We start from the raw sequence: 22,731 nt of genomic DNA on the forward strand, positions 1-22,731 counted from the left end.
AGTATCTGCATTGTATAGATCGTGGATGTTGTGTACTTTTTGATTATGTGTGTTAGTGTGCATTGTGTTAGCACTTAACCACATCCCACCGTGGATATATTTTGCTATGTAATACCCTGCTTTTCGTTAAAGATTGTAAATGTTGTTAATTAAATGGTAATCACAATATGAAATGGTGTTGCGTATTGTCATATATGTTGTTGTTGTTATTATGATATTCAATTATCATGTGCTGCAATAGTTATCTTAAGTGCAAGGTTTAACAAACTTACTGAATGTTTTTTACTTCCTCATTCTTTTTTTACATGTTTTTCAATTTGATTGTCATCTGTATTTTTTACACATGTTCAGGGGGAATGACATCTACACAAAGGCAAAGAGGGGAAAGTGCCAAGATTGGGTGCCATGTACAGTCACATGCCACACGACCATTGTGCAGAGAGGACAAAGATGAAGGTCAGTAATGTGCTTTCATAAATTCTTATATTGTTCATGGAGGACTGATCAGTATTTGCTTAAGTCGATTTGTACATATTATGCATTTTTAGGTGGAATGGAATCCGTACAGAGGGCCAAACCAACTAGTGCCGACCATGGCTGCCATGGTGATTTAGACGTTATAGGGACAGTCTGTAGGCAAAGCAAATTTGATGGTAAGGAATATGGTTTCATATATTTGTTCTTTATGGAACATAACAACGTTTCACAACATAATGAGGTCAATTTGCTATATAGGTAAGAAACTTTCACGACGGACAAGCAACCGCATTGCCAGCAATAGACAACATGGAATGTTGACCAGCCAACTATTTGATTGACACTTGGGGTATGCTTCTCACATGCGTCCATGTAATGTTTAAATCGAAAACTTTTTGGTAGTGTTGATAATTTCAATTATGACAGGAAATTGTGGACAAGATCTACACATCTTGACATATCGGATTTCAAGTGTCTCGATTCCATGTGGTTTTTCTTGTATTCCGTACAAGCTAATAGGTAGAAGGTTCTTAAATGGATTAAAAAAGAGGACATATTTTCTACGAAATATGTGTTCATTCCCATTGTATTATGGTTAGTTAATGTTTGCTGATTTTTATAAATGCAAGGTAATTTTCAATTCTATTGATGGGGGTGCTAATATTCTACATTTCTGTATATGCAGGGGTCACTAGAGTTTGCTAATCTTATGCAACTTTAGGGAAGTAGCGCGATCAGAACCCAACATAAGCTGCATGTTATTGTTGGACTCACTTCGGTCGGCTAACCCAAGGAGGTTTCAGCCTCTGATAAGAAAGTAAGGTCTTCAAACAATTTTCAAGATGCTGCTCCACATTTTTCACTTGTGCTGGAGTCTGTGGCCAATAATGCGCTAATTTTATTTCCACAACTTGTTTCAGGTTTGCCCTTGATATCACTGCTACTGAAACAACGATGGAAAAGACTAACCAAGTGGTTGATATACCTCTCATGGTGCCTGATGTGTGTAGGGTTACACCCCAAAGGGGTCACATTTTGGATTTTTGTTGTCATTTGTGTGTATGCTCACTGACTTACTGAATGTTATGTGTGTCCAGGTGCCCCAACAAAGGAACCAAACTGATTGCGGCTATTTTGTGCTTTATTATATATATAAGTTCCTCGAACGTGCACCAGCGAAATTTTTCCTAACCGAAGGGTACCCGTACTTTGTAAGTGTTGCATTGTTCCATTGCCAGTCATAATTTTTTACATCATTTTCCATCAAGATACAACTGGTTATTTATTATGTCGTTGTGTAACTTGTGCCTCACCACAGATGAAAGAGGATTGGTTTGGGGAGGATGATGTCAAATCTTTTCATGAGAAACTGTTGTTGGAAGTCGCATAGAGTGAGGCAATGGTAAACATTGGTTGTTGTAATTGCCGATTGAATATAATATGGACTATGTCACCATTGATCATGACCTACTATATCATGGTCATGAATTGTATTTCCATCACTAACAAGTATGATTTCTTGACTTGTACAGGACTGTGAAAACAACACAAAAGGTTAAAGCTATGAGTAACGTGCATTCGGTTGCATTGTTTTATTGTAAATTATGTGTTTCCATAACTGTTGTACAAAAAGTAGTTCATATGTTACAAAATATAGTTTGAAAACAATCCAACATTGTGATAAAGGCACAATTGAAAAATCAATGTTACAAATTTTCTATTGAAATATCTATTACATACAAATGTTTGTTTTAAACTGCTAAATTACAATAGTTTCATCAGATGTATGGATGGTGGGATGTGTTTCGGTATGGGTTGAAAGGGGTGTGGATTATGGATTTTGCTTCTGTGTTTGGAGATTTTTGGTGGGACTGAGTGCATTTCAATGTCTAGTATGTTATTGTGAGAGGAATGGGTTTTCTGTTGTTTCTGGGTTGTTGTTTTATGTTCTCTTTGGTTGTAGTTTTTAGTTGTGCAGCAGGTTTTTTACTGCAGGATATGGTTTACATGTTTGATGCATTGGGTGATGTTGTTATGAAGGAATGGGACATGATCGTGTGGCTACTGGGCAGGGGTCTTTAGAGCCTACACTACATGTTTGAGCTATAAGTTGTGTATGTTGATTTAGCAGTTGGTGGGTCTTGCTATTGGGCTTGAGGTGGATGTCTGCTTCGGTTTGTAATGGTGTGTTTAGGGTGATGAATGCCAGTATTGCAGTGTACATTGTTGCTGCTGTGTTTGTTATGTGTATGTTTCAAATTTCTTTGTGCGGCTTAGGAAAAAAGGGTCATTGGTCATTTTCCACAAGACGATATTACTTTGTAAAAGAACTAGTTAACTAGAATAAAAAATGAAAATTGTTTGCAATGGTTATATTTTGTTACATAATTTAGGCAAAAACTTAGAAATGATTCGCCTAACTCTTAAACTTTGAAGGGACAAGTATAGAAACTAATTGCAAATAGGCAAAATTATACCTCTTCAACCAAACAAAGCTATAATTGATTCCATTACATCAGAACTAGTAAGGGTATTTTTGTAAAATACCCTAACGTAATATTAAATTACTGTCAACCAAACACTATTATCAATTATAAATCCCCTGCAAACCAAACACAAAAATATTTTATACCTCGTAATCTTCGAGGTAATCTACCTTTCCATTAATATAATATTCTCGAGTAATAAAATATTTCCTGAACCAAACGCTACCTAATAGTAATTATTATTGGTATTAGATGATTACTTGAATATTTTATTATTGGATAACCAAACATGATAACATCAGTAATATAGGATGACATTACTAGAGTAATGAAGGATAATCTCCAACCAAACTCACCCATAGAGTTAATGATATGTTCCCACCCAAAAAACGGCCCATTAATAAATTCTTACCCACCCACTTTTTAAATACCCTTTTAGTACTTAAAGTATAATTTTGTTAGTAATTTTTATTGTGAGGAAGGGCAAAATGGTCAAAAGTCTATTATTAATGAGGGCAGAATGGTCAACAAACATTAGTAGCCAAAGAGGAAGAAAAGAAAAAAAATATAGCGCATGTTAGCTGCATTCACAACCAAAAATTTTCGCCCTTTTTCGACCGATCCCATTGTTCAAAATTACTTCCAAGACCACCCACAAAATCCTCATCACCTCCTCTGCAAAGCTCAAGCCTCCATTTCCATCATCACTCACCATTTCCCATCACCATCTCCATTCGCAAGGCCAACTCTTCAAGCTGAATTTCCATTTTATATTTTCAAATTAAAGATACTGTTTCCATTTGGTATTCATTTCCTTCTTATATTAATTTATGAATACACGTATTTTGATGTCATGTACTGCTATTGGGCCTTGATTTGTTGTTTTGAGTTTGAACATGACCATGGTGATCTAGCTGGGACCTTCAACATCTTTGGTCTCTTTTTCCTAACGTAACTTAGTAAAATTAGGTGAACATGACCAACAGTGATATAGAACAAACAAGTTTTAAAATTGTCTGGATATATTAATCTCTTAATCATGGAGATTAATTTGGTCATGTTTAGATTGAATATTAACTCTTTCCTATATTTTCAATCACCAAATAAACTAAATATTTAAAGCAAGAAACTTGTTTTTATTTTATTACTTAAAATTGAATCCCATTACAACACCCAAATTTTGCCTAATACATAATACATTTTCATTTTTTTTTTTTTTAGTTTGTGAGTGCATATAGAACTTATAGTTAAAAAGATAAATGAAATGAAAATTATTTTCATGGATGTTTTTGTGTATATATATATATTAAATCTTAAATGATAACATATGATATAAATATCTGCTATAAATCTACCATTTGATGATGAATAAATATTAAAAGAAGAATAATTATTCCCCCTTATCAAGTATTGTATAATAACCCGTAATTTTTTTTTTTTTTTTAAATAATTTTATGGATCACCTATACTATAGTCTATAGGTTGAATTTGAGAATCCAATTCTCCATCCGGGCCAAACAGTTAGAGCCCAGAACACAATCTACAATGTAAGGCTAAAAATTTCAACTCTGGTCAAGGTCCAGCCCACATTATAAAATTCCTGAATTCTTATGTCCATTGAAACGATTTATAGTACTACACATATGTATATATTGGCTCTGCAAGAAGGGATAAGAAGCTTTGTGGAGAGTTTAGATAGTGTCATATTAGATGTACAAGAAAGTCATATATCCGAGGATTTATATATTGAGATATTATGGTTCGTTTTCCTATTTATTCCATATAAAATTTTATGTCTTTAAAAAAATTATTTGATAAAGAATACAATTATAAATAAGAATATAATTTAGGAGTTCTAAAAGGAATTGAAATATGAATCATATTAAAAAAAGAATATCTCATATATTATCTATAAATATAGAAGTGAGAACCAATTTAAAATTATAAGAGAATGTGAGAGCATATGATATTTGATGTAAATGTTATTAAATACCATGGGAAGAGTGTCTTAGAAACTGTGATTATTTTCACTCTAGTATCGGTTGAGCATAGTTAGAAATTATGATTTTTTTCACTCTGTTTTACTTATCGAGTTTATAGTGTTGTGTACTCTTATATATCATGTTTATGAAACAAGTGATCAAAACTAGGCCGATTAAAAAAAAAAAAAACCTAAAAACCAAACTAGATCAAAAAACTAGTTATCCACAGTAACCAATTCGGGTTCCGGTTTGCAATTGAGTAAACTGGAAAACCATTTCGTTCTGTGGTTATTTTACAAAATAAAGTATGGTCATCATTAATTTCATAAGAGCATATGCATAAGAAATTCTAGACTCTATATACCTTCGAATAGAAACCTGTAGTGGCCGACTTGAAATCTTTGTTACTGAATCCACCATTCAAATCCATTAAGCTGCTGATATATTCATCCTTTCTGTACACGTCATCAAGGCCCTAAACGCCGCCGTTGCATCGAACAGTTTTAGGTCTCACTCGCCGTCCCACAGTTTCTTTACTTTCCCTATTTGCCCCTTCGCTGGCTGACGTGTGTTCTCTTTTGTCTCCCTCATCGCTTCCTCATATACACCTCGACGCACCTGATCCCACCCTCCTTTTCCTTCAGATCCCAACTTTTTCAGCCGTGTACTTCCTGAAACACCTCTCGAAACTCGACTAGAAAGTGGTGGGGAATGTTTTGATATTCAAGCAGAGAATTCTTGTTGGTGGTGATATCAAGACCTCTGAAATCATCAACTCCGATAAAATGCAAGTCTACAAGGGTCTTGAAATCACCACCAACAAGATTTCTCTGCATGAACGTCAAAACATTCCCCACCACTATCTAGCCGAGTTCGAGAGGTATTTCAGGGAGTACCCATCGGAGAAAGTTGAGAGCTTGAAGGGTAAAGCAGGGTGGGATCAGATGCGCCGAGGTGTATATGAGGAAGCGGTGAGGGAGATAAAAGAGAACACAGTCAGCTAGCGAAGGGGCAAATAGGGAAAATAAAGAAACTGAGAGACGGCGGGTGGGACCTACGGCGGTTGGATGCAACGGCAGCGGTTGGAAAGGCGGGATTTTCTTGTGCGGATGGCGCCCATGATGACGATGATCATGTCTTTTTTATGGTGGTGACGGTTGGGCTGGAAAGTGGGAGGAGTTGTGATGGGATTGCCGGACTGGTAGTGGTAGAGGTAGCCATGAGAGTTAACGTAGATGGTCTTCTGCCAGTTGAACTCCGTCGTTTAAGGAGGAATGAAAGTGAAAGAAAAGAGTAATGTAATTGGTGATGGGTAGTAGTAGTGGTTGCTGGTTGGTGGAGATGGTCATAGCATAAAAAATGTTCTTAAAAAACAAAAAAAAAGACAGGCTGGCTGGGTATTTGCTGGCTGCTAATATAAGTTTTGCTGTTTTGGTGAGAAATAGTACAAGGGGTTTGAAGTGGCGATGATTGCGGAGTGAAAATAGTACTGCTGTTGCGACAGAGAGGCTGCAGCTGCACTTACCAAGAGAGAGAATTTACAAAGAGAAAATGGAAAAGGGATGGAGGAGAGAGTGAATGAAGAAGTTTTCAAAATGGATTTGTGAGAATGAAATGAAAAAATATATTATGGTATGTGATGTGTTATTATTTAATAGTGATAATTTGGAGTGTGTGCATTATAAAATAATAAATAACTTGGAGTTAATATTACTTATAGGAAAAAAGAAATCGGATTTTATTTGTTTTCAAAGGATTTGAATGATTAAACCCACTACTAAATTCTAAAAGCCATGAGTGTCAAATTAAAGGTGTGGTTGGAAGATTGGCTCGGCAAGGCTTAATTTGGTAAAATTTTAGTTGGACAATAGGAAGAAACGATGTGAAGTTCTAACAAATTTATATATTATAATACACTGTAATCACCAAGAGTCCAATAAAATTAGCATTTTATCAGTCAAATTACTTGGCCAGCCATTTGGATTATAATTGGTGGGATTGAACCGTTGAATATATTCAACACTAGAATGATAAGAGATCGATCTTCTTTTTGAAAATAGAGCACCCACTAATATATTGTTGTACTTCAATCAACTATTATTAAGGGTTTGATTTCATATTGGATGTGATCGATTGGGATTAGCCAATGAGACCCAAAAGGAAAACTGTAAGTACGTAAAGTGGGGTGGGGTGGTGGGAAATTATGAGAAGTTTGAGCAGAAACCTCTACTCATATTAGTCTTATCCTTTGAATAAATGATTAGAATGTTATCTTTGAATCAACGTTTGAAAGAATTAATCATTAATGATGTGGGTCCTTGGTTTACTTGAGTAGAAATAGTATCTTGTCGGGAAACCGAAAACATATTGAAATCTAGTGTTTTTGTCAGTGACTTTGGTCGACCTTATTTTGAACTGGTTAGAACTTGGAAGCAGGCAAGAAGCAATCGACATTCCACAAGAGATTTTATAATTCATGTACGATAATAAATAATTTGATATGTAAATTTTCGAAAAAGTAATATTACCTTTACAAAAAGACATACAAAGAGTCAAATCTAATCCTTGAAAGAAGAAAAAAAAAGAGAGAAAAAGACAATCATGAATTTCAAGGACTAGATTTGACTCTTTGTATATCTCTTTGTAAGGTTAGTATTACTCTTTTCGAAAAGTACATAATAATACATGATTTGAGATGTGAATTTTTGAAGGCTATATAATGTGAAAGAAAACATGTACATATTTATTAGAGCAAGAGCCTCTAATACAAAATCATTCATGAACCTTGGCAAAATACTTCCTTATATTTCTAGAGTGATTGTGGTACTGGTATCTGTGCAATATCACGACTGATCGATCTTTCTAAGTGTAAGACTTTAGATATAGAATTTTGGAAACTTAAGTATATGCTTTAGATTGAAATGATGCATGCATGGTTTAGTCAATTCTATTTTCATGAAGATTTGAAAGTAATGGTTTAACCTAACCTCCCAAATGTGTTCAAATTAACTTGATAATTCTGTATGAAATGACACATTCGAATGAGCGGTTGATGAAAAAAATAACATCAAATACTTCTCTTATACTGAATTGTAAATTAAATTCCAATTCAACTAGCTTGGTTTATTAATTTTAAATATGGCTCAGTGGATGAGGAATTGCATATCATATTATTAATTTTTGCTCTAAGCAATTAGGTGGTGTCGTTACTTGTTGATGATGTTGCTTAGTGATTAATTTAATGATTAATTACAAATTGAGGATAATTATGCTTTATTATGTGTATAAATTGATCTAATGATGTTGATGTAGGAATACATATATTTACCCATCACCTTCAATTCCTTAGTTTGCCAATGAAGTTTATATAAAACCAATCTTCACAAGGTGTATTGACACCAATTAATAAAAATTATATATCTTCGATCAAGGAATTGAAACGATCAACTTGTCATTCATACTTAATTGATCAATCATCTTGACCCTAGAGTAAGTCGATTTTTTTTTCTATCGAATCGGGATGAATAATGTAATGTCATTCTATGAGATCAATATTGACGTGTAAATGATAAGTTGATTTTTAGGTTTTCAAAAGATAGGACTGATTAAACCCACTACCAAAGACAGATATATATGCACTCCCATCACATAAAATCAAACCATTGGCTTCCTGGGAATTACATAATTTGGGTTTGTCAATGAATCCCCACTTCTCTGAGCTCTCTCTTTCCGAATCTCCCTAATATCTATTTCACATTGTTATGCCTGAAAAAGTAGGGCTAACGCAAAACCTAGTCAGCATAAAAAGTCAGAACTTAGGTAAGTCCGCAGCCAGTCAGAGGCAGCCATGTCACACAATGACATGAACGGCATACACCTATCAAGGCAATGTGTGCGCGTCAGACCAGCCAGGAGCTAGAGTGATTCCACGTGTCTAATCCTTGCACCAAATCGCGTAAATAGCTCTAAAAGGTGGGCAATGAGACATAAAGAAGGATTTGCACGGATAATCCCACCAACTCACAGATTTAGTAACCATAACGTTAACTCATCCCACTATAAATTGAGAGTTCCTCTCTCATTTGGGGAATTAGCTAATCTCTCTAAAGAAAAACAGCATTCTCTCTCTCTCGTGTAATCATTTGTAAGTTAGCTCGCTGAACGCGACCTGACCACTATTATTAATACAAAATCAGTGGACGTAGAATTTGCTTCCTTGAGCATCCGAACCACTTTAAACGCTGTTCTCCATTGCTTTACTCTCACTCTCTCATCCACGTGCATATGTCTTCTGGGCCAGCTCAGCATTTCGCACGTGCGTTTGGTTGATGTCAAAATCACGCATCAACAGTTTGACGTTAGAAGGAGGACATGATTTAGTATTCGTCCTTCATTAGGAGAATCTCTAACTTACTGGTCCTATAACAGCAAATGGCTCGCCGACTTGAACCTGAGTGAACCAATCAGGGTGTTGAGGAGATCCCCCAAGTACAGGAGGACACCTCTACCGAGGTACCTTCGGTTCTGCAAAATGTTACGAGGGACATCCCGTCAAGTTCGTAACTTGACCCTGCCATCATGAGCTACCTGGAGTGGTTCAACAAAACTCTCCAAACGGTCAAACAAAGGTTGGACCATTTGGATCAGGGCGTGCCACCCAAACCAGTTGGGGTGGTACAACCGCAAAAAACGTCTGCAAGTCGCGCAAAAGTGCGACAAAGGGCGATAGCCCATGCTGCGAGCATTACAGCACGCCAAAGGAAGGGTAAGCAAGTGGTGAAAAACAGGCGTAAAGGCTCCAAAGGGTCGGCGAACACCGACCACATCCAAGTAGAATACCTGTGGCGTTAAGACTCGGTGAATGGTTGCAACCTAAGCAGTCCCACGCCACGTCGCATGAACACGCCCATAAAAGTGTTGGGCGGGGCAATTCTCATCACCACCAGAGAAACAATCCTGATCATAGTCGTGCGGAAGGTTCCCACACTCTGCGGGGCAGTTCGTACCACCGCGGAGGTCGTAAAAATTTCCCGCACCATTCATCGCCATCACACGGCTCTAGCCAACATGTGTCGAGAGCGACCGAAACTACCAGCCGAGGCGAAGTGGAATCCGACCTCCAGACTTTTCTCAACTGTAATCGCGAAAATTGAACTCGCATGGGGGAAAACAATCCTCAGATAGCTCCATTGCCCCAGATTAAGGAGCTGCAGTGAGCTCTAGACCAGCTAAAAGCTCAACAAAATGAGCAAGGGCAGGTCGCATCAACGTCTCCCTTCTCTCCGGCAGTGTTAGCCGCCCCACTCCCATCAAGATTTAGAATGCCCAATATGCGGGCATTTGATGAAAATTCTAATCCGCAGGATCACTTGTATGAATTCAACGACCTGATGGAACTTCACCAGGTTTTAGATTTGGCGAAGTGTCGTTGTTTGGCAGTAACCCTAACCTCTCATGCCAAACGATGGTTCAAGTCGCTCCCAGTAGGATTGATCAGTTCGTGGCCTCAGATGAGCATGACATTTCTAAGGCACTTCCAAGCAAACCGAAAGTTCTCAATGCCTTTAAGCTACCTCAACAATATAAGGCAAGAAAGGGACGAATCCCTCCAATCTTACATCGACCGATTCCACAGAGAACTTAATAAAGTAGCTCACACTCCCGAAGAGTCTGTTCGGACTCTCATCATAGCGGGAGTTCGCCCACAAACCGACTTGTGGAAAGAGTTACAAGCTGAGGATGATGTTTCCCTCACCCGCTTCTATAACCTTATGGAGAAGTACCTCCGTATTGAAAATTTCTCGGGAGCGCTCCACTGCTGCGACCCCAGCGTTTCAGGTAGTGCGCCTGGTCAGGGGGAAAGTAGGAAACTTGATCGCAGGTGGGCTACTAACGATCAACGGAAAGGAAAGAAACCGCATTATGAGCCCAAAAAGTCTTATGCTCCAATTCCTCATCGTGATCGCGACAGAAATAAGTATACTCCTTTGAATGCGTCTATATCGGCTATTCTTGACAAGTCGGAAGAAGTCAGCCTGCTTGGAGAGTCTTAGCCCATGAAAAATCCCCCATCAGCCGAAAATAGTAAAAAATACTATCGCTTTCATCAGGATAATGGGCATCACACCAATGAGTGTCGAGCTCTCAAATAGGCAATCGAAGACCTTATCAAATAGGGGTATTTCAAGGATTATATTGATGACTCCACTCCTGCACAGGAGAAAAATCAGGGGAAACCAGGAAAGAAGCGTCGTGATCACAAAGGTATATGCAGCGTTAATATGATCTTTAGGGGACCGTACCTCAGTTCCACCTCAAACTCCCCAGAATTCCCCAAAACTTCCCAACTTGGAGGGTTCGGGGTGGAATTTTTTGGAGTTCTTTGGGGTGCAGTTGGAACCCCAAACTCTTGGACCGAAGCGTTCCACCCCAAACTGCCCAAGTTGGGAAGTTCGGGGTAGAACTCCCCAAAGTTCTACCCCAAACTTGATTTCTACCCCGAACTCCCCAAGTTGGGGAGTTTCGGGTGGAACGCTTGGGTCCAGAGTTTGGTGTTCCAATTGCACCCCAAAGAACTCCCAAAAATTCCACCCCGAACTCCCCAGAACTTTCCGAAGTTCCACACCGAACTCCCCAAGTTGGGGCGTTCTACCCTTAATGGTGTATAGTTTTACCTTTAATTGCCAAGTAAAGAGAAAGAAAGACCTGAAGGAAGAAGAATTTGCTGGGCAGCTGATACAGAATTTTGGGCTGGATAACGCTTATGCTCCTCTTTGACAAGTAATGCATAAATGAAGGAGTTGAAGCCGCCGGCGATAAAGGGTGTTATTTTACAGGAGTTAATATCGAAGACTGTCAAGTAAGCGAGGTGGCAGAACTCGACGGGAGTCAACTCGCCGTCCTGCCAGTCGAACTCGCCGAGAAGGTGGTGGATAATGTTTTGACGTTCATGCAGATAAATCTTGTTGGTGGTGAGAACAAGACTCTTGTAGACTTGCATTTTTTCCGAATTTTTTATTTCAGAAGGGAAATACCCGGTGTCGAGATCTATAGATAGGCTGGAATTTCCGGTGCCGCTGGCACCCATGATGACGATGATCTTGCCTTTTTTACGGTGGTGACGGTGGGGCTGGAATGTGGGAGGAGTAGTGATGGGTTTGGTAGTGGTAGACGAAGCCATGACCATGAGAGTTAACGTAGATGTTTGGAAAAGCATGAAATGAATATCATGGTAACTGAGGCGCATGTGTTCTTATAGCTCTATAAAATAATAATATAATATTTGAAACCGGATCTTATTTGTTTTCGAAGGATGACTGACTAAGCCTACTACTAAAATCTGGTTCTGGCCAAAAGATATATATCCAAGTCTCCACTCCACATCACATAAAATAAAACCATTGGATTGCCGGGAATTAATATTGGAATTACACAATTTGGGTCTGTCCATGAATGCCCACTTCTTTGAGCTCTCTCTTTCCGAACCTCCCTAAAATCTATTTCACATATTTGAACCAATATTCTTAAAACATTGCCCAGGTTTTTATTTTTCTACGTCAATCTACATAAAGAAAAAAAACAGTAGAAGTTTTTGTCTATTAACGTAGATGTTCGCAACAGGAGAAATAAACTGAGTGTGTAAATTTAATTTGCATGAGTTATTCTAATGTAAATCTCAGGTTTACTAGAGTAATAAGCATTTTAATTCAATGATATTGCATCAAATCACCTAAAAACTTAATTGAATTATTGGACTACCAATATGAAATTGTATTTTTGTCCTATTATTGACTTTTAAATTAGAAACACCTTGTACATGGCCAAGGCTTCCACATTTGATTGAGATTGTCGACGGTTTCACATTCAAGATGGGGACCATTCAAATGCCAATATTTGGTATAGTCCTTTTATATAAAGATTAAGATTATGGACAACAAAATTGATTGAGAATATGGACAACCAAAGTTGAAATGGTAGATCCGCGATGCAGATAATTAACCTAAAAATTATTAATGTTTACCATAAAAAAATTATTAACTTTTCGATATATTGATTAATATTTATACATACAACTATTGTATCATTATATTTATATTATCAATTTTTTGTTTGCTTTTTTACTTATATAGATTATTTGAAATAAACTACTTATTTGTGTATCCATTAATTCTTAGTAGGCTTCATTCAAAGTCATTAGAAATTAGAGGGATGATGAAGGTTGTGTCTCTGACAATATCAGAGTTTTGGAAGCAAGCCCAAATGTTGACCAAACTTAATATCTGCGGAAGACCTCTGAACGGCGTTGCAATTAACTAAACAGTCCCCACTTCCTTCTAAAAAGAAACCAGTAAAAATACAAACATCATTTTCAAGCTCCTCCTCTTCATTTTCCAACCACCCTCAAAATATTAAAAATACAAACATCATTTTCTGGTTATTGTTTTCTTATAGATCAGCGTGTTTAAACAAAGGCATCAACTCAAAGCAACAGTATGACAATGCCAAAGTTTAAACATGACTGCACGACAAAAAGCTTATTAAGATTGAGGCAGCCAGCAATTGAGAGTCTGTCCCTATAAATAATCTTTATCTGTTATAAGTTGGTGGATTCTACCACTCTATTCATTTCACCGGACCCCCTCCCTCACACCTGCCAGTCTTCACTCTTGGACCCGGTCCATCCACTTCTTTATACAAGCCAAAACTTTATCTCTTGCAACCGGAACCGCCTCCATCTCATCTAACGTCAACGTTCTCTGTGAATTGCGATGCTAACTTGAGGCACAATATTGTAGTTTCTACGGGGTGCGTTTGGATAAAAAAATATTGTATTATTAGAAATATTATATTAATGGAATGATAGATTATTTTAAAAATTAATGAGAATATTTTATTAAATGTGTTTGGTTAGATTAGAATAAATTGAAATGTCTGTTATAGTGATATGTTTGGATGAGAGGAATAAATTAGTTAGTATCTTATATAGATCACTGAATTATCCTTCTTTTTTAATAATAATAATATTATTTTTAAAATTGCATATATTATTTTTAAAAATTATAAAAAATATTTCTCAATTAAATATTTATAAAACTACAAAACAATATTTATGAAATTATTTAAAAATATAATTTCCAAAAAAAAGAAATAAAGTGTAAAAAAAGAAGAAAAATCTTAAAAAATAAAAATAAAAAACTATAGAAAAAAAAAAAATAGTTGGTTGGAATTGCATCTAGCAAACCCAAATGATTCACAATCGGTTAGGTGTGGATTGATTCGCACCCAGCCAAGTTTGATTCAACTGGGATCATAAATTTTTCTTTTCAGATTTTTTTTTTTAAGTAATTGAATTTTTTTAATAATTTTAAAAATAAATTTATTAACCCTAAAATTAGTATAAACCAAACTAAGGGTAAAAAATATACCTAATAAAGTTTTGGTGGGAAATGTAATAAGTAGGGCGGAACTTGAATTAAACGACACTGCCATGTTTACATGTTTACGGCAGGCGACACTACCAAAATTATTAAGATTGAGGCAGCCAGCAGCTGAGAGTGTCTTTATCTGTTGGTGGATTCTAGTATTCTACCAAACTCACACCTGCCCATCTATAAATAATTCATTGTGAATGGCGATGCCAACTTGGGAGACAATATTGTAGTTTCTATATCCTCTGTTAGCAGTTCATACTATTGGCTAAGAACAGGAAATCTTCAAGGTCCATTCCTCCAAGAGCTTGATCACTTCCTTTTTCGAAAGTCAAGTTAAACTTGTAAAAGACAAAACCATTGGACACGTTATTCTTTTTGATTTAATTCCAAATAACCTATCATTATCATAATTTCAGTTAAATATTAATATCTCTCAGTAGCAGTTACTTCCCTAAGAATGTACATATTCGAATTGGTAATCGCCCATTGGTTGTGATCACCCTTTGTATAAATTCTTCTTCTTTACAGAATAGGACAGCGTATAACTAATCCCAATTTACGAGCGTCTATTTCGGTGTTTTTATATTACTTAAAAATTAAGCAGTATGTAAGCAGGCAAACTGACAACAACTGTGCTGGTTTGTGAGTTGGGAAGAATACCGTCTTAATGCGATATCATCTTAATGCCAGTGGCTTGTCTTTTCTATACTGCCTTTTAGTTTGAAGTCCACGATCTCATTCACTACTACTTTGCTACTGGTAAAGAATTTATATGAAGAAACATGACCATCACCAAGACAGCAAGACTATTTTGATCGTTTTTTCTTATAGCTTGTCTCGTTTACTCTTTGGTTAACTGTTAAGATCCCATATCGGGATTTTAATCTCATATTTACCAAATGTAATACTTAAGTCTTTGAATTTTCTCACCTATTAAGCCGATCTTTTGAGTTAGACTTTCTTTTGAGCTTGAGTTTTAATATTAACAATTATTAACTTATATATTATGAGAATAATATATAAAAGACTCGAATTTTCTATCACTATTTGGTATGCCCTCAATTTTCTAACACTGCTTAATAGTTCTTACTTTTTTGTTTCTCAAGAAATTTAATACAAATATGACCACGGTTTTTTTTTTTTTTTTTAATTCTTTTTCTTTTGATGAAATAAATATATAAGAGACTAAAACTAGTCTCAATTTACAAGTGTCTCTCACGATATTTCAGTGTTTTTATTTTCTCACAATAAAGCTTGGAATTTTATTATTTTGACCAAAGGTCCATTTTATATTTTAAATTAATGATATTGCTTTCATTTAGTATTCATTTTCTTTTTATATTAATTTATAAATATACGTATTTTGATGCCATGTACTACTATTGGGTTTTGATTTCTTGTTACATGCCAATGTGTAACTAGGAAAAGAAAAAGACAAGAGAATTAGTGAACCGGAGACATTCACATGAAAAACATAATTATTTCTTAAGATTATTTAGTGAATGTAGAGGCCATGAAATCTTAGCAGAATACGTGGTAAATACAAGTGATGCAAAATTTTAAACAAATTAATATATAGTAAAATATTTTTATAGTCATAATAGTATGATCAAATTAATTTTATTATTATAAGAAAATTATAACTTAATAAATGCGTGGTTATAAAAAGAGTAAACAATTTTTTCCCACCCAAGCTTTGCCTTAACGACACTTTCCCATCAAAGTTTATATTCCGTTAATACCCAAATACACTTTACTTTCTTAGCATTCAGCGAGTTACTAGAAGCCAAGATTCAGTGGACCGAATGGTGGCGACCAATTAAATATTCGCCACAGGAATCAGATGAAATCAACTAAGAATAGGAAACCCTAGATTTATAATGGCCGTCAATCGACAAGAAATCAGAAGCTACAGTGAGAGGGGTTTTGTAGAAATGAGAACAAAGGTTCAAATGGTGGTGACGGAGAGAATTTTCGCCGTCGGAATCGACTTTGGGTAGTATGAGAATATTAACTTTGGGTGAGAAAGTGGCATTTTAAAATTTTTTGAGTGGAAAAGTATTATTAAGACAAACCTTGGGTGGAAAAAAGTGGTTTACTCTTATAAAAATTATTGTTTTGACTTAAATAAGCCTAGTTGAATTGCGCCAAGGAAATTTTGCTTTATGCACAGCTAATAAAAGATAATAATTGAGACATATGCTTGGAAAAAAGAAAATAAATCAAACGAAGAAGAGAAGTTAAAGATTAAGAGACCAAAACCTTTGGATGGCAGCAGGATTTTGAGTTTGAACATGACGATGGTGATCTAGATGGGAGCTTCAACATCTTTGGTCCCTTTTTCCTAACGTAACTTGATAAAATTAAGTGAACATTTACATGACCAACGGTGGTAACCTTCCACGGTATTGTAGATTGATCGATCCAATAAACGATTATGTGATTCTGCCTACTGCTTTCGAAATTGAAAGGCACAGAAAAAAAGGAATGGAAAATCATCTTACAAGTTCAAGATGACTGTGAAATGTCTCCTGTGGTAAACCTCTACAGAGAAATAAGGGTGAAAAATACTATTAATAAAGTTTTGGTGGGACAAGGTAAGCACGGCAAAGTAACGTGGGTCGTTCTATGTCCTAAAGCAATTGCAAAGTAATTTTTTACTACCATAAGAACAAATGTTGTGCGAAAATTCTTCTCAAATGTTGGACCAATAAAATAGTGCCACGTGTCATATGGACAAAATTAGAATATTATTTGATATGAAGACTTAAAACATGATTTAGTTTGTCACTTGCCCTCCACGTAAATATGACCAAGTCAAGTAATATCACCATCTTTTATTTGTAAAGTCAGTGGTGGGTATGAAAATGACTTTCTGATGATAATATTGCATCAAATCACCTAATTTCTGTTCCAATATGATATTGTAAACATGCATGTTTATATGTATAAACTATTTTTTCTGCCCTCTTTGTTTGTCCATACTACCCCTACATCTTTTAAATTAAGCCCTTGTTACAACTTTAAATTAGAATATGATATTTCATCATGATAAGTTTTTGGAGTAACAAAATTAGTTTTCGTAAATATATTATAAATAGTATAACTGAATATCAAAGTCTTAATGTTTCTTATTTTTGCAGAAAATCTTAATTGAATTATTGGCTATCTCCATCCATAAGAATCAAAGAAAAACAGAAACGCCTTTTGTTTCTTGTATTATTGACTTCAAAACGACTTTAACATTGCCCATGTTTCCGATTCCGTATCTAATTGAGACTAAGGTGACTGATGATTTCAAAGCCAATAAATCATCATTTGAGTAAGAAATCGGTTTAACGGAATAGTAGACAAGACAAAAGGTTCATTCACTGATGTGGGTACCATTCAAATGTCAACATGTGGTATAGTCCTTTAATGTTAAGATAAAGGCTATGGACAAAACACCACCCCTGCTTCCAAATTGCAGCAGGAGCGCTTAAGCCCACAACTGAGTCCTCTTAATCCCTGGGTCACTAAACATGGCCATTCTGGATCATATCAACACCCTTTTCGTGACCTTTCTAAGCTTTGCGTCTCTATTATTAGCAGTGTAAGAAAATGAAAGCTGACCTTTAAAGTACAAACAAGCAGTTTATCTTAAAAGAAGTACCAACAAACAAGTTTGTTCAGAGTAGAAAACCATCTATAAGCCACATTATTAAAAGCTGCATCGGTATGATTGTTTGTTTGTCCCAAGTACTTACAGAATCATCTAACTCATAAGCCAGAGAATCAAGGACAGCACTATCAAAAGCAGCATCAGTAGCAGTACTATTAGCAGTATGAGCGAAAGAGAATTAGAGTCTGACGGCCGCTGGTTGTCCTCACCGTCTTCCTCATCGTCCCTGTTGCGTCTTCTTCGTAGTCTGCGTATATGACTTGGGCGTATGTTCTCAGCTCGCCCACCCTTGCTACATTTCATATATTTAGTCTTTTGGAAGACAGTATGTTCGCCCTGAAAATAAATAATATAACAGAATCCGTATCAGTTACTAGTGTGGTCATCATTAATTTCATAAGAGCATATGCATAAGCAATTCTAGACTCTATATACCTTCGGTAGAAACCTATAGGGGCAGACTTGAAACCTTTGTTACTGAATCCACCACTCAAATCCAATACTATCAGGCTATCAACCTGTGTACATGGGTAGCAAGCACAAATTTTAAACTAACAATTATAGAAATATTCTCAAGCTATTCATACAAGCCTCTTGCATCACGCATGAACAAATAAAAGGATCATGACCAATTAAAAACAGAGCACGGACTCATGACCATAGAAAAACAGAGCAGCGAAACGATGTCATAAGGTATGGTACTTAAAATCCAATCACAGGACGCCATATAAAAGGATCGTGACAATAAATGAAAAACAGAGCACGGGCTCATGACCATAATTGAAACAAAGCACCATAAGAAGATGAGTTGGTTATGGCGGCAAAGGCCGTCTGTCTGCGATGAAACAATGGTGGTGCCAGAACCAGAAGGTGGAGAGGCAGGTTGAAGAGCATATCCAACAATCTTGATTTGGATGGTGAGGACAGGTAAACAAGTGTTAGGCTCCGTGGCGCTTATGTATCTTACCAAGTATTGTCTCCCACATGATGCACCATTGTCCCATATTCCATCTCCGGCTGTTCCAAACAAATTGCTTGATGGAAACTGAGTTTCATGTTCGGCTCCATAAGTTCCATAACATGTTGTAGCTGTATATGTAAGTATCAAAGTTAATTAGCAAGGAGGCAAAAGGTGTTGAATTTAATGAAATGCGTTATGTAATATGTATATATACTCACGCATAAATGGGGGAGTATGCCAGGCAGCCGTTCCAACATCCGCATAAGAGATATAAGTAAAAAGCTGTAACGATAAAACCAGGAGGATGGCGATGACGAATGGCTGTGTCCTCAGCATTTTTGCAACAGCAAGAGGTTTCAAAGAATAAGCTCCCTTTATCTCCATATTCGGCAACAAGAGTTTTCAAAGAATAAGTTCCTTTTATCTCCATTTTCAGCAACAAGAGGTTTCAAAGAACAATGTTGGAATTTTGTCCGTTTATCGTATTATTGGACGCACCACCTACAATATCAGACCTGTTTAACATGGTCTAAGCTTCCATATTTAATTGAGACTAAGGTGATGAAGAGATAAGGTGACGAACAAAAATTACACCACCCCCCTGAACGTTTAAAAAAACAAACGTTTCGGTTTGTGAAGTGTGCAATTAACTATATTTTCCCATGCGCCGTAATTACATTTCTCACCTATAAACTTTGAAAAAAATCATTTTCCCAACCATTGTTAAATTCAGACATTAGTTTTAATAGCAATGAGGTATTCTTGTCAGTTCGTGCAATATATACAGCATTATAGGATTAATGTTACTTACACCCTAAATTACAAACACATAATATTACTCTCACCAACTTGGAAATTAGCCATTTAAATGCCTATATCCAATTTTTATAATTACAATAGAGATTTCATTTTTAAAGTATGTATGTTTCTAAAAAACATTTAAAATTGTATATATTATTTTTAAAAATAATAATAATATTTATCAATTAAATATTTATAAAACTACAAAATAATATTTCATTAAAATTGTATACATTTTATGAAATTATATAAAAATATAACTTCCACAAAAAGAAAAAAAAAAATTGTAAAAAAGAAGAAAAATCATGAAAATTTGAAAAAAAAATTAAAAAACTGAAAAAAAAAAAAAAAAAAAACAGGTTGGTTGGAATCGCATCGAGCAATTCCAAATGATTCTTACCTGGCTAGGTGCGATACTAATTGATTCGCACCCAGCCAGGTATGATTCTACTGGAATCACAAATTTTTATAATTTTTTTTTTTTGGATATTTTTTGTTTTAATAATTGACTTTTATTTTTTTTAATTTTTTTTAAATTTATTAACCCTAAAATTAATATAAACCAAACTAAGGGTGAAAAATATATTTAATAAAGTTTTGGTGGGAAAATGTAATAGTAGGGTGGAACTTGAATTAAAACTACACTACCATATTTACATGTTTATGGCAGGCGACACTACCAAACTTATTAAATTGAGGCAGCCAGCAACTGACAGTTTGGACTGTATTGGCTATCCCCGTTTGGACTGTATTGGCTATCCCCCTTTGGCTGGTGGATCCTACCATTCTATTCCTGGATCCAAAGTCACGCCTGCCCATCTATAAGTAATTCATCGTGAATGGCGATGACAACTTTGGAGACTATTGTAGTTTCATATCCTCTGTTAGCAGTTCTGTGCCCACAAAATCACATTGATATTACCACCAATTAATTAGAATTTAAGAAGGTTTTATATCGTCTAAGAGCTGTCCCATCACCCTAAAACAAAAATGATACAATTATCACTAATTTAACAAATCCACTATATTAAAGTTTTATCTATAAGTACATGAGGATCACACATCTGTCTCAATTTTATCAAAATAAAGTTATAAGGATTAAAGAGTGGTTCTCATATGTCAGAGCAATTTGCAGAAGCACTCATTAACCTCAAAAAAGTATAAATAAGCACATCTCTTCACGAAAAGGGAGGTTGAGTGTATAAGAGTTTCATTCTTTCTCTCTGTAGGCAAAGTATTTCTTCATCTTTATGTCTTACAAGTAATATCATGGAAATACTCAGAGAATAATAAAATAACAATGAATATAGAATTTGTTTTAAGCATCCGAATCACTATAAAAACCTCTCTTGTCAGTCTATTATTTATGTTTCTGAAATTTATATAACCTCAGCATTATATTCAAATCTCAATTCATCACGTGTAATTTCTAAGACTCTCTTAGTATTTTATATATATAAGTCATTGGTGTCCAAAATCAAGCATTAACAATACTATCGGATAAGAACAGGAAATCCCCACGGTCCATTCCTCCAAGATCTGATCACTTCCTTCTTCAAAAGTAAAGTAAAACTTGTAAAAGACAAAACCATTGGCCCCGTTATTTATTTTGGTTTTAATTCCAAATAACCCATCATTATTATTAATATTTCAATTAAATATTAAATATTAATATCTCTCAGTAGCAGTTACTTTCCTAAGAATGTTCATATTCGAATCGGTAATCGCTCAATAGTTGTGATCACCCTTTGTATAAATTCTTCTTCTTTACGGAATAGGAGAGAGTATAACTAATCCCAATTTATGAGCGTCTCTCACGGTATTTCAGTGTTTTTATATTATTTGTAAGCAGACAAACTGACGCAGAAGACCGTCTTAATGCCAATTAAGAGTGTTTTTATATTATTTGTAAGCAGACAAACTGACGTAGAAGACCATCTTAATGCTAATTAAGAGGATATCATCTTAATGCTAGTCGCTTGTCTTTTCTATACCTGCCTTTCGTTTGAAGTCCAGGACCTCATCTACTACTACTTTTGCTATTGGTGAAGAACTTAAGTGAAGAAACATGACCATCACCAAGACAGTAACATGACCATCCACACAACTTTTTTGATCGTTTGCTCTTTGGTTAACAATCACTGGCTTACATACTATTCTCATATATAATAATCATTTATAAAAGACCCATACCCAGAATTTTCCATCACTGTTTGGCATGCTGTCAATTTTCTAACACCAAGTTAGAATTTAAAAGATTGATTAATGATGTGTGACTCAAGACATTAGATTTTTTTTTTTTTTTTTTTTTAATTGAGGGTGTCCAACCCAATTTACGTGTTGGTAGTAGATCTTAAGACATTAGAGATATGGAAGCAAAAATGCCAAAATGTTGACCAAACTCAATGCATTGGCGTCAACTCAAAGCAACAAATTACAATGCCAAGTTCAACATGAATGCACTACAAAAAGCTTATTACGATTGAGGCAACCAGCAATTGAGTGTATTTCTATAATAATGTATAAAAAGACTCAAAATTTTCCTTCACTGTTTGGCATGCCCCCAATTTTCTAACACGACATTAACAGTTCTTACTTTTCTGTTTCTCAATAAATTTAATACAAATGTTATCCTCTGTGTTAATTGCAGCAAATGGCAAAGACCTTAACAGATACAAAATTTATTAACTTTTCGATATACATATTGATTAATATTTATATATACATTTATTGTACCATTCAAAGACATTAAAATTTAGAAGACTGATGAATGATGTGTGTCTCAACTCAAGACATCAGAGTTCTGTAAGCAAAACGTTGCCAAATTTTGCTCCCCACAAAGCCAATAAAAGATAATACTTGGAAAAATGAAAATAAAACAAATGAAGAAGAGAAGTTAAAGAGTAAGAGACCAAAACCTTTGGATGGCAGC

General features: G+C 35.5%; 2 protein-coding genes across 2 annotated transcripts; both read right to left on the reverse strand.

Moving 5' to 3' along the window:
* Nucleotides 1-11,621: 11,621 nt before the first annotated feature.
* On the reverse strand, nucleotides 11,622-12,191 carry LOC116146309 (adenylate isopentenyltransferase-like). The gene has a single exon (XM_031431717.1). The coding sequence runs from the start codon at nucleotides 12,189-12,191 to the stop codon at nucleotides 11,622-11,624; it is 570 nt and encodes a 189-aa protein (XP_031287577.1).
* A 5,853-nt stretch (nucleotides 12,192-18,044) lies between these two features.
* On the reverse strand, nucleotides 18,045-19,361 carry LOC116146310. Its single transcript, XM_031431718.1, has 4 exons — nucleotides 19,217-19,361; nucleotides 18,813-19,126; nucleotides 18,473-18,555; nucleotides 18,045-18,189 (listed from the first exon to the last, which is right to left on the reverse strand). The coding sequence occupies exons 1-4, from the start codon at nucleotides 19,332-19,334 to the stop codon at nucleotides 18,045-18,047; spliced, it is 660 nt and encodes a 219-aa protein (XP_031287578.1). The 5' UTR covers nucleotides 19,335-19,361.
* Between the last annotated feature and the right edge of the window lie 3,370 nt (nucleotides 19,362-22,731).

The sequence above is a fragment of the Pistacia vera genome, unplaced genomic scaffold, assembly GCF_008641045.1.
Source record: "Pistacia vera cultivar Batoury unplaced genomic scaffold, PisVer_v2 Contig476, whole genome shotgun sequence".
Classification (NCBI taxonomy): domain Eukaryota; kingdom Viridiplantae; phylum Streptophyta; class Magnoliopsida; order Sapindales; family Anacardiaceae; genus Pistacia; species Pistacia vera.

Bases quoted from the DNA above. Each gene is read 5' to 3' on its own strand.
- LOC116146310 (XM_031431718.1), bottom strand. From the start codon at position 19,334: ATGCTGAGGACACAGCCATTCGTCATCGCCATCCTCCTGGTTTTATCG. The intron at 19,127-19,216 runs GTGAGTATATAT...TTACATATACAG, and splicing joins GCATACTCCCCCATTTATGC to CTACAACATGTTATGGAACT. The intron at 18,556-18,812 runs GTCATGAGCCCG...CCATGTACACAG, and splicing joins GGTGCTTTGTTTCAATTATG to GTTGATAGCCTGATAGTATT.
- LOC116146309 (XM_031431717.1), bottom strand. From the start codon at position 12,191: ATGCGCCTCAGTTACCATGATATTCATTTCATGCTTTTCCAAACATCT.